General features: G+C 38.4%; 2 protein-coding genes across 7 annotated transcripts in view; both read right to left on the bottom strand.

Moving 5' to 3' along the window:
• The window catches only part of rbpms (RNA binding protein, mRNA processing factor), a 25,804-nt gene extending 24,784 nt beyond the window's left edge, over positions 1–1,020 (bottom strand). For both annotated transcript variants that reach the window (XM_088293381.1, XM_088293382.1), the window contains exon 1: positions 874–1,020. In XM_088293381.1, coding sequence (XP_088149507.1) covers positions 874–930 — 57 coding nt within the window. In that variant the 5' untranslated portion in view covers positions 931–1,020. The remainder of the gene's footprint in view (positions 1–873) is intronic.
• Positions 962–12,414, bottom strand: LOC148338873 (uncharacterized). 5 transcript variants are annotated; one of them, XM_088293377.1, is made up of 18 exons: positions 12,235–12,381; positions 12,062–12,081; positions 11,731–11,749; positions 10,810–10,934; positions 10,658–10,738; positions 9,755–9,808; positions 9,512–9,667; positions 8,809–8,955; positions 8,370–8,427; positions 8,215–8,305; positions 8,005–8,146; positions 5,980–6,084; positions 5,788–5,887; positions 5,612–5,708; positions 4,796–4,870; positions 4,609–4,711; positions 4,416–4,531; positions 962–1,223 (listed from the first exon to the last, which is right to left on the bottom strand). In XM_088293377.1, exons 2-18 carry the CDS (start codon positions 12,071–12,073, stop codon positions 962–964), a joined length of 1,743 nt encoding a protein of 580 aa, XP_088149503.1. In that variant the 5' UTR covers positions 12,074–12,081; positions 12,235–12,381. The 5 variants fall into 5 exon arrangements, with proteins under 5 accessions (XP_088149503.1, XP_088149504.1, XP_088149502.1 ...); XM_088293378.1 differs by having other exon boundaries at positions 12,321–12,338; XM_088293376.1 differs by lacking the exon at positions 11,731–11,749 and having other exon boundaries at positions 12,321–12,414.

Here is a 12,414-nt window from a genome sequence, read left to right as displayed (position 1 = left end):
ATTTTTTTTAACAAAGATCAACATCGCAGCTAAGGTATGATTGACTCTTCAACGATGCATGACGTGAGCTCAAGAAGAAAAATAAAATGGTATTCGTATCCAGACACTTGGGTCATGCACCATTTTGAATTGGAAGAAAATTACAATTACCATTAGAAAAAAAATGACTATCATGAACTTGAGATTGTTCAAGTGAAGGACGTACATGATACATGACAATATCTGTGTAACTCAAGGACACACAAAAGGTGGACTGTATCATATGATATCAACTTTGATTGACAACTTGTGAGATGCTTCATTAGAAATTGGACTGTTAATTTTTTTTTTTTTTTAACTAATGAATTTGTGATTGTTCGCCAGTGAATGGGGGCAACATGATTGATATGATTGAAAGATGAGCTGTATCATGATATCAACATAAAATGACAATGAGGGCCAACGTGTTGGAGGGGGAAAATGATATCGAGCTTGTCATCGATTACCACTGAAGGGCCTGTAACAAAACAATAATTTTTTTTAATGTATTTATTGTAATCAAGTGTGACACGTCAGTTTAACTCGTAAGACTTACTGTCTATAAATTTTATCCCGCATTGATTGTGCCGCGGCCATATTGTTGTAAAATTACAACACTTGAGCGCCAGCATCGTGATTTTCTCAGTAATTTCCAACTTCAGTGCCTACTTGTCATTCCAAGTGCGCAAGAGGACTTAAAAGGCGTCCCAAGTTTACAAGTGACGCCTTTTAGCATGACTCGCGTTGTTGTTCATCGTCAAGGAGCGAACTCGACTCGACCGAACGTGTCGCGGTCGGTTGTTGTGAAGTCAAGTTTGGCTTTTGGGGAGCGACCAGGTGCGGACGCCCACCTACCTCTTCTTCGTGGCTGCTCAATTCACTCGGCTCGTTTTCCTTCTCGGCTTTGTTCATCCTGAACGTGCACAAAAAGCGGGCCCGAAAGTTACCAGGCTCGGATGTTAATCCTCAAGACGAGAAAATACGCTTCTCCGGTTCCGAGGTCCCCCCTCCGTTGGTCCGAAACGGAAGACAGCGACTGCGGGAAGGAGTGTGAATGCCGCGGGCGAACTTGTCTCCTCATCTCAGAGCCGGCGAGGAGGGGAGGGGAGGGGAAGGCGGGAAGGCGGGAAGGCGGGAGGGCGGGAGGGAGGGCGCCTGGGCGGGCGTGCAGATCGACCAGGAGGAGCTTCGGCTTCGGATGGGACCTGAGACATAACATTTGTGATAGATTATGAAAAATATTTTTGAACAAATGTATTATTGCAGCTATTGGATTGTTTTAATACGTTTATGGAAAAATTAACACATACAGTGTACATATAATTAGAATAGTATCCATATAAAATGACAATTATTATTTTTTTATAGTTTAATTACCATAAATGAAAAAAATTCATAAAATCAAATTAATCATTGATTGTAGTTTATGGTTATACATTTCAATTTTAGTTTAATTTTGTTACACCATAATATTTATATAAAAGTTTAGATCAGCATTATTTAAAAAATATTTTTGAAGAATCTTTTTTTAATTTAAATGCATGTTTGATTTAGATTGAAAAAAAATATCGTAGATATGATCGATACCTCTCAGCGATGCCTGGCACTCTCTGAAGTTAAGGAAAACGACGTCATGGCAAAAAAAAAAAAAAAAAAGGTGTTCCTCGAAGCACGTTTGATGACGTCACGTCGAAATGCACAAGTCAGCAGCAGCAGAAACGGAAACGAACTGAACAGACAAGTTCGACATGACAACATTGGGAGATGACACACTGCACAAAACCACTTGGGATCGTTTTGATTTTAAGGCGCCCGCAGCTGAAACAAATGAAACACCGAGACGTTTAAGAGACACACCTTTTTACTGGCTGGGCTGTGTGTGTGTGTGTGTGTGTGTGGGTGGGGGGGGGTGAAGTGGGGGTGAGTCGCTTAGTGCCTTGGAACGCTCCATCCGTCGGTTGAAAAGAAGGATTGCGAGCAGCTGCATCACAACATGTAACCAGACGGGAGCTTGGTGGAGATGTTCACTGCAATAAACTCTACGTGACTCGATTCAAAATGTATCGCACGCTAAAGTTCAATGAAAAATGTCAGGTATCATCCTTAAAAAGTTAAATACAACTGAACACATGTCCCTAACTGGGATAAAATTAATTAAGCCACTGTAACATGATGCAGTTTGAAGCTTAAATTCTGTGATTCTTTCACATACCACGACAAGGCGCCAATTTACTGTCTCAATAAAATTCTACACCACACCCCATCCTCCCATATTATTGTATTGATTTTTTTTCCACAAAGGAAACAAATCTGAGGAGCAACTCTACAAAAAGGAAAAACTCTTAAAATCACTTGGGGCCCGGGCCGGAAAATGATCCGCCCACGCCTGAACCCCTCAAAAAAAAAAAAAAAAAGCACATGGGGTACCATTTGGTGCACATTCAGATGTTCAGGCTGGACCATGTCAGAGCTTGCTGTCACCTCCCTTGCCACCCCGTCTGTCTGTCTGCGTGTGTGTTGAGCACCCCCCACCCCACCCCCTCTTCAGCATCAGACCACACAACTCAACCCTGAGAGCTGTCAAACACAGCTGGGACGTCTCCTGCTTCCCTCTCTCCCTCCCCTCCCCTCGCCTCCCCTGACTCCAGCAGGAGGCTTTGATACAGGGGGGGGGGGGTCGACGAGGAGGGAGGGAGGGGAGGGGGGTCATTTCCATTTTTACCCACCTCCTCCTCCTCCTCCTCCCAAACTGCTTCTCATCAGCATAAAAGCATCTCCTCTCGTGTCTCCTTCATCGTGGATGCTTCACATGCACGAAAATTGATACAGACATGATTGGGGAGGGGAGAGGCTTATGTGGAAAGAAGCTTTTTTTGTCTTTTTCAAATGCAAGCATAGCAAAAACAAACGCACCCAAAAAAAAAATTTCTCATTACCCCAACTGCCCTTTTTCATATTATATTATATTATATTATATATATATATATATATATATATATATTAGCATGTGGTAATTTAATTAGCATAAAATAAAAAATATTAAAACTAAGTTGCAGTTTCTAAATGATAATGCGAGACTAATAAGTAATTGTACATTTTTTACAAAATGATAAAATATGCATAGTTCACCATAAATAGTAAACTAAACTATTACATAAACTTTACAGTGATGAAAGCTGGCATGTTTCACAATAGGGGAAGGCTATAAATAGTTTTTTCCAAATATAGCCAAACATTATTTGAACTTCCTCTCGCGTGATTCGCGATTATCAGCAGCCATTTTGTTGCCGTTAACGCCACCGCCACACACCCGTTGCCCCCCCCACCTCGCAGACTCCCCGCAAGATTAAAAGGAGCAACACAACACAACACAACACTCGCTCACTCAATGCGTCCATTGGGAAAAAAAGAGCCCAAAAATAATTACGACGACAACAGGCCAGTCTTTGTCAAAAGATCAACAGCTAAAAATATGACAGGAAATTTGGTCATCACAAAATTGATTCGAAATTAAAAAAAAAAAAAAAAAATCTCATCTCACGGGGATGTCATGATTAAACAGTCAACAGAGATTTAAGAAAGAATTTGTTAAAAGAATAAATAAATAAATAAAAAAATTAAAAGGATTAAAATAAAAGAAAAAGTGGATATTTTCAGATACAAATTTTAAGACTATGTTTTAGAATATGCAAATTAAAATAAGAAATCCGTGAATGCTGCTTTTTTTTTATAAAATCATGTTCATTAAATGGAAACATTTTGGAAGAAAAACATGACAAAAATAATTAATTCAAAAAATTGGTGAAGGGTTTATTTCAAAAATTAAAAATGCCATTTGGTTCTTCTTTTATTGTCTGTTGGGGCGCATGTGTCCGCTCCCGTTTGAATTCCGCCTGGAAAAACACAATCGACATTGTGACATTGATCAACTTCAGTGATTCTGCAGGAGTTACGTCAAGCTCAAAACGGCTTTGAAAGATGTGGCAAGAATTTAAAAAATAAATAAATAAAAATACCACTAAAATATGTTGGAATTGCACAAACTGATTTCATGGCAGTGTTATGAGATTCTACCTGAATTACGATGCAAATTAAAGTATTTCCAGACGACTCAAATCACGCAGTCAACATATTGAGGAACAGTTGGAACTTTGAGGAAGCAATCATTTTGTGAAAATTGTTTGTTGTGTTTTTAATGACAACAATCTTTGTATATATTTGCAGATGTTACTAGTTGTAAAATATTTTTTGGTGTTTTCTCGCCATCAATATATGATGTTTAAATATGCGATGAAGGGGAGATTCTCGCATTTTAAAAGTTCATTCCCATTTATTTTTGCAAAAATAAAGCACACTCCCACGCCCGCCGCAGTTTCAAGAGGTTAAAAATCCCTTACTTGGAATTGTCAGCACGAAAGTCTTGCGCTTTGAGGGCCGCCTTCGAGAAGCCCCCGTACTCTGGGATTCTGTCAGGGTATCGAACGATGATCCCGTTGCCCATCAGCTCGAAGTTCTGACCAAAGATCACGGAGGTGAGTCGCGTGGAGAAAGAAAAGGGGCGGAAGGGCGCCAGCGGGAGTTCCGACTCACGTGGAATAATCGGATGGCTTTGTCGCAGCACTCCTGTCGCGTAAAGTTGACGAAGCCGCAGCGTCGGTTGATGAGGATCTTGACGCTGTGAAGCGAACCCGCCCTGCCGAGGCAGACGTCATTCCCGTCAATTTACGATCGGGCTTCGCTGTTACTTTACGCGGTGTGAAAGCGCCGGCCCACTGACTTGCTGAACATGTTGTAGAGCAGCTCTTCTGTCACTGTCGAGGTCAGGTTGCCCACCCACACTGGAAACAGCTCCCTGCGAGGGAGACGGAAGCCAATGTGGCAAACAACAACAAAAAAATCATCATTTTAAAGTTATTTTCTTTTAAATAAACAAATAATTTTAGGGACATTCAACGAGCTGACATATCATATAAATAAAAGAAAAAATTAAAAAGTAGATTTTTAATCACAAATATGTCTTGAATAAAATGAGAATGAAATCATATTCTTATGTGACCAAGTCTTAAAATCTGAGAATAAATCTGAATTATGGGAATGAATAAAAACTATTTTGAAAATAAAAATAAAATTATATAAAATTATTAGATTGTCTTAAAAATATGAGAACAAATACTTGAAATTTTGTGTAAATAGGAGTAAAAATAACAGTAAAAAGTATATTTTTTTATGAAAAGTATTCCAGGAACCATTTGAAGAAAAAAGTCAATTTTACAGCAAATAAGAGGGAAAAAATAATTTTAATTAAATTAAATTAGTTTTAAAATAAAGTCGGAAAATTATCAGTGTGAAGTTAAAAAATTACGAGAACGAATCCGAATAATTACGCAAAGTCAAAATATATTTTGAGATGTAATGTTTGACACGGAAAGAAATAACATTTTCAAACATTGCATAAATATTACGAGAATATTTGTAAATCTATGAGACAAAATCTGAATTATCGTTTAACTAGAGTAGAAATATTGCGAAGAAAAGTTGCACCGTCCTTGCCAGTGCGTCAATTCCCAAACTAAAATTCATCTGGTTGACTCACGGACGATCCTCTTGACTTTGGACGTTGGAGGCGTTGTGGCCGTTCCAGCGGGGTTCGGTCTTCACTACACTTTCTGGACCCGCCAAGATTTGGCCGCCTTTGTTGGGGGAAAAAACAAGGACGGCTCGGCTCAGAAGAAGCAGCGTCCAGCGGGCGTTTGTTGCTGTTCCACTCACCCATTTGCAAACTTAATCTGGACAGCGCCTCGCGCGCTTTCGGTACCGTCCCGTGTATTATTAAGGCATTTGAACTCTGCTCCTGCGTGAAGCCGTACCCCTGAAACAGAAAAGTGAGGGCGTGTTACGAGTGGAGAAAAAAAAACCCTTGAAGGTGCCAGCGTGCTTTGTGTGAGTCCGCCACCCGCTCACCATGAGTTGCAATATCTGCATTCGCATCATTTCCTGAGCCGCCTCAGCACAAGATGCATCCCGCTTTAGAACTCCCTGGAAAGCTTTCACCGCCTCCTCGTATCTCTGGTGGGGAAAGTAATGCGGTTGGAGGGGCTGGGGGTGCTTCAGTGACACGGGGGGGGGGATTCTGGAAATTCGGGATGGTGCATACTGCAGAGGAGGCAGCCACACCTTAGGCCGACAGAATCGGTGACAAATTGAGCGCTCGACTCATGGCGTCCTTCCCTGTCACCTTTCTAGTGGATGCCACTCCCTGATTACTGCTGTGTCATTACCTTGACAAAAAAATAAATAAAAGACGCCCCCGTAACTCATTCACTGCCATTGACGGCTAAAGACGTCAAAGATCCAATTTTTTTTTTTTTACCCGGCTGGTAGTGAACAGACCGGTTTGATTAGTCACTTTGACGAAGGAATAAAAGTGCAAACATTAATGGCATCTGATTTCCTGAAAGAAAAAAGAAAAAGGAAGGTTTAAGCTGGCCCCCTGGCTCTTTATCGAAAGCCAACAGTCTTGAACTTGGGTCTTAAACTGGGCCGTGATTCTAAACTGTAACAGTAATTCATGCCTTTGTCACATCTCGGCTGTTTTACTGTCATGCACTTTATTTGGGAGTCAGACAATCCTCCATCAAGCGTCTCCAGTCGGTCCAAAATGCTGCTGCTCGCCTCTTGACTGCCACTCGTAAGAGGGAGCACATAACTCATACTTTGGCGGTCTTTCACTGGCACTTTGTACAATTTAGAGTTTTTTCTCACATTCCATTTTTTCCCCCAAATCTTTAAATGGCCTCGCTCTTGCACACTTGGCTATTAGAGGTGCTGGGGACCAACGGGTGGGTATTAACGCCACAATGGTTGACAATGTCAGTCAGCCAGCCGTATCTCAACTCCGGGTCAGTAAAACATAACCGATTGTGACCAAAATTGATATGCTCAAGTGTAGGCATGTGATAATCCTCTGAAAATATTCGAATGAAACTCACAATATTTTGGAGGATAGTGGTAAGGTTGCCTGCATACAGTGCCAACATTCCATCACATATTGAACAAAAAATGTGAATCATTGTAACCAAAATATATATATATGGTAATTTATGGAAATATGACTATCATATTAGATATAATTATTAGAAATATTAGAACAAAACTATTTTGGAAGATAGTTACATCCAGAGTGTTAATATCCCCCCAAAAATAAATAAAATAAAATAAAATAAAATAAAAGGCAACCTTACAACATGACTATAATCCAAAATATTGCCAGTTTCATTCTGGTATTTTCAAAGAATGATTATCACGTATTTGTTGGTGACAATCGGTTATGTCTTACGGTCGTTGTAACATTTCGAGGCTCGCAAGGCTGACTGCATTGTCAGCCATTGCGCTGTTAATATCAATCCCCCAACTTGTCTCCAAGGAAGAAGTTGAAACCTGACGATGGGAGTGATCTCTAAATTAGGGGAATACTTGACGCACAATATACCAGTAAACAAGCCAGTCTAGAGCACAGCTCGCATGACGTCACAGCGATTACGAGAGGCGGTCCAAAATGTGGCTGCGTATAGAAATAGAAATAGAAATAGAAATCCCTTTATTGTCATTGTATAGGGTCATTGTTTGAATACATAATTGGCTTAAACCTTTTTTTTTTTTAGTAAATCAGATGCCATTGATGTTTGGACTTTAATTCCTTAAACACACTGACTAATTAACTGCTGGGAAATTAATTTTGACCAGTCTGTTCCTTTAAACTCGATACCGCACATCAGGCCTCCACCCAAGAAGACGCCTTGACTAACCAGGCCTCACCTAAAATATACACCTTACTATTTAGCCAAATACATTTATTCGATAATATTCCCCAATAAGGTGCACTTGTAGACGCCATTTCCCCAATTGCGTGTCGGGTGTCGTTCACGTGACTAAACGGACGCCTAAATCTCAAGTGAAAAAGTGCAACGTTCAAGAGTGGACAGTGACCTTTAAACCGGCTAAAGCCCGGCCCTTGCGAAAGAGTCCTTTGATCCAGTCGGGGGAAATGTTGAGGCACAACTCCGCGTCAGCCAGGGCCTTCTCGTATTCCTGTAGCTTCTCCAAACAGAACGCGCGATTTCCAAATAACCTAAACGGAAAAGTGGCGTCAATTATTAAAACGGGTACAAATAGAAATTGACGATGTAGCGCACTGACTTCATTTCCGTAGGATTGTACTGGATGGCTTGCGTGAAACAATCCACTGCTAAGTCATAACGTCCGTCGCGAGCCCATTTATTACCTTGAGCTTTGGGGAATTCAAAAACGGGTTAAATCCAATGAGAATGAGGTGCAAATGTGCAGGAACTCACCGGCGAGATCGTTGCTTATTTCAACATTATCACCAAGCGCCAAGCTGCCAGCAGTGGCCTGTGCAAAACATTGCAAAAAATGGAATTCAGCTTTGGTTTTTCATTTTAAAGCCAGGTAAGTTTAGAACTAAATGAACAGTTGGAATTGTACAAAAATTTAACTGATGTCATTTTATGAGTATAATCTCAAAATGTGATGTAAATCACAATGCAGTTTTATGCAAATAACTTTTTAAAAATTCATTTTAAGAAGAAAATATTATTTTGGGGAATAAATAATTTACGAGAGACCAGTAGAAATATTACATAGTCAGAAATTAATGATTTTAATAATAATATTTTTTCCAGGACAGTCTCGATTATGCAGTCATAAATACAAGACATTTTATTTTATTTTATTTTTTTTTAAAGATTAAGAGACAGAATTGGAATAACCGACCTTGCCGTCGTCATCATGGGACTTTTTGGGGAGTTGCTCTTTTCTGGGCAACTTCTTTTTCTCCTTTTCACGCTTTGGCTTTGCCTCCAATTTATGCTGAACTCTTTGGGCCATTTGACTCACAAAACAACTTGCCATATCCAATTCCTTTGGAAGAATACATTTAAAAAATAATACATAAAACACAAATGGGATTTTGATATAAAAAATGTTTTATCATTATTTTCTAATTCCTTTGTGAAGTCAAAACACAAACCAACTTGTTATATCCAGTTTCTTCCTAAAAAATAAAAAGATATATATTTTCAAATGCAAAAAAAAAAATTAAATATTATATGAATTTAAAACACCCAGTTTCTGTGGAAAAAAGATCATGCAAACAATATTACTACAGTATTCATATTTTGAGAAAATAAATAAATCATCAAATGCAGTTTTTGGTAAAATACCAAATATTTACATAAGCTGTACATTTAAATAAATATTTAAAAAAATAAAATGAAAACTGAACAATTCTTCAAAATTAGTTCCACTGTAAAAGAAAAAAAAACATGCGTTCTTTGATTACAAGGAAAAATACATGAAATTACATTAATTTAAAAAAAAAGCAGAAAAATGATAACATTATTATTTTTGACATGTATACAAAAATACACAATTCATCATTTAAAAATTCCTAAAGAAAAAACAAGCCATCACGTACCTCAACATTGTAAGACTCCTTGTTGCTAGCGTTACCGGCATCGCTTTGCGCGCTGGGTCCCGTTCCTGCCTTCATTCCACTTCCCGGGCCATCTTGCAATTTGTCGCCGGCCGCCATATTTTCCTCCACGTTGGACTGCTGCGAACCGGCCGTTAACTTTCGCACAGAAAATATAAGGTCATGTAGTTGGACAAATCGTTTAAAATAATGATTTGCATAATTTTTAAAAAGACTTCTACTTACTGCGTTCTCTTTTTCCTTCTCCATATTCTCCTGCCGCTTTCTTTCCTTCCGTTTCTTTAGCCGGCAACAGAATAAGATCATAATTGTGCTTTCCAGTGGATAACGTCGATATTTTGTTATTAAAACTAAATATTTTCAATGAATGCTGAAATTGTAATGTAAGACTTTGGTAATAAGTTAAGAAAAAAAGTTGTATTTTTCCTTACTCACATTTTAATAACAATTATCTTAGTAAATTTTTCCAGCAAAAAGTCTTTGTTTTTTTTCCAAAAGCAAATCTTACGTTATGAAAAATGAAATTTCTCTGAATTATTATTACAAGAATGTCAAAATTTCGCGTGCAAATCTAAGCATAATATAGAGTTGAAATCCTTGTAAAGATAATTTTGTAACACTCTGAGAATAATAAGAGAGTAATAAAATGTTAGTGTAAATAAAGTGGGAATTTTCCTTATATAAAGTCACAATTGGATCATAAAAGTCAAGTCGTATTTTAAGATGAAGTCAGTCCCAAATGGGAAGTTTCACTTTTACGACAATGATGTACAGAATGTGTGTAATTTTCTTGAATGTCACAATATTAAAAAAATTGCGAAAAAGATTAAAGTCAGAATTTTAAAAAAGTCACAAGTTTAAGAATAATTAAAACATGACTGTACAAACACATTTTTTTTACAAGAATAAAAGTTTTTGTAAAGTTGTTCATTTAAAGTCGTGTGTTAAAAAGGTACAAACTTCGTTAACTGTTACACAAAGGGGAACATTTAAGTGAATCAAGTTGAAGTTGTAAAAGACTCAAATTGACAGCACATTTCCTCATAAAATTGCGACGTGATTAGCCTTTGCTACGACATGCTGAGCTCTACTCCTTTTTCGTTTGAATGGCTGTGCAAGCAAGCTTACCTGTTTCTTCAGTCGCTTCTTTTCCGCCTTTTCTTTGATTTTGGCCCGCTCTAGTAACAAACGGGCTTTCCTTTCAGCATCCTACGGAAAAAGAGGTGTCAAATATCCGCGTGCCGACTCAGCAAAAATAAATGAATACATAAAATACGTACGCTCTCTTTGATCTCGTGCTGCAATTTTCCTCTGTGTTGGATAACATTCCAACAATCGTAATTTGTACCTGAAGTAAGCACCGTCACATCACGGACATCATCATCATCATCATCATCATTAGAGTCTGCGAGGGAGAAAAATAACAAATAAAAACATTTGGTAAAATCATGACAATGGTACATTCCTATTATCTGTCAAACTTTGACAATAAAAAACATTGATTGAAGTAAAACAATTTGTCATTTTGTCAATAATGTTGCCACCTTGCGAGAAAAACACTCTCAAAGACAAAAAGTTGAATTTTTGCAAGTAAAAAGTGGCACCGATTACAAATTGCAACCATAAATCGGAATCAATTGACAAGCAACATTACTCCAATCAAGTCAGAATATTATGAGGCATGTCCCAATCTCAAGACATTTTCAGTAGATTGGAATAGGTGGGAGAAAGAGCTTTTTTTAAGGACTACAAAGCAAGAAAATAATCCATAGGGTACATCGATGGACAGAAAGAGAGGAGGAGGGGGGCCATTTCGGGAGCAGTCGCGGGAAGCAAACGCGAAGATAGCGTCATGTAAAAAATAATGGTAACGTATAGAAAAGTAGATATTATTATATTATAAAATATTTTAATGTGGAAAATAGAGACAGTGCAACAGCGACGCTATCAAATTGCGACAGTCACGAAACCAAACTCAGAAAAGACATTTTATGGCTCCAATACGTTCTAAAATCTAATACTTTTCCAACAGCTTTCCTTTTTACTGAAGAGTTTGTAATAATTCACGTATGAAGTGAGCGTCTACACGACACTAAAGATGCAATCTCGAGATTAAAGACGTAATAAAAAAAAAGACGAGATTTTTAATTGATTCATTTATTTTGACTAGATCAAGCCAACATTACATGACGCATTCTTACCTCCGCTTCTATCGGTTCGCTGTGTGGGGAAAAGAGCCAAACGACATTTACAACCGAGTTTAAACAGAAGAAACAAAAGTTTGCATGCCATGTCTCATTTACGTTTCGTTTTCATTTACTGTAAAAAGGCACAGGGGGGGAAAAAAAACATGCTGACTCATACACACTCTGAGGGAAATCACATTGCCACAGCAGCGATATGCGTATTAATAATATAGCAATATCCTATAAAGTGGAGAAAAAAAACAAAGAAGACATGAAGTGGTTGTTTTTTTTATCAACGAAACTTGATTGAAGTTGACCATCAGCATCAAACGTCTACTGTACTCACCCACGGTTGCATTCTGGAATCTGAAAGAGAAGAAAAAGGAAAGAGGCAAAGACGAGTAAGAGTTAAGTCGCCGAAGGGCAATCCATTTCGAACTAACTAGCATGAGAAATTTAGCTTCACCGCTAAACTTGGGACGAATACAATGGAGACAAGCGCCGAAAGTCTTTTCTTACCCAAGTCTCTAGAATGACGTACTTATGAGGCCGTTATACGTAAAAAAATAAAAACAATGTAAACGCTAAAACAGCTGGTAACTCACTGTTCACATGCCATCACTCATGGTGACAATTCGAGGGGCGGGACTTCCGGTTATTGAGCGGAACATACGCAATTCTTTCCGGTTTCTGTCCGAC

The sequence above is a fragment of the Idiotropiscis lumnitzeri genome, chromosome 4 (genome assembly GCF_059441095.1).
Source record: "Idiotropiscis lumnitzeri isolate Australia: NSW breed Sydney's pygmy pipehorse chromosome 4, RoL_Ilum_1.0, whole genome shotgun sequence".
Taxonomy (NCBI): domain Eukaryota; kingdom Metazoa; phylum Chordata; class Actinopteri; order Syngnathiformes; family Syngnathidae; genus Idiotropiscis; species Idiotropiscis lumnitzeri.
The sequence above is the reverse complement of the archived record's forward strand: the minus strand, read 5'-3'. Positions and strand labels throughout refer to the sequence as shown.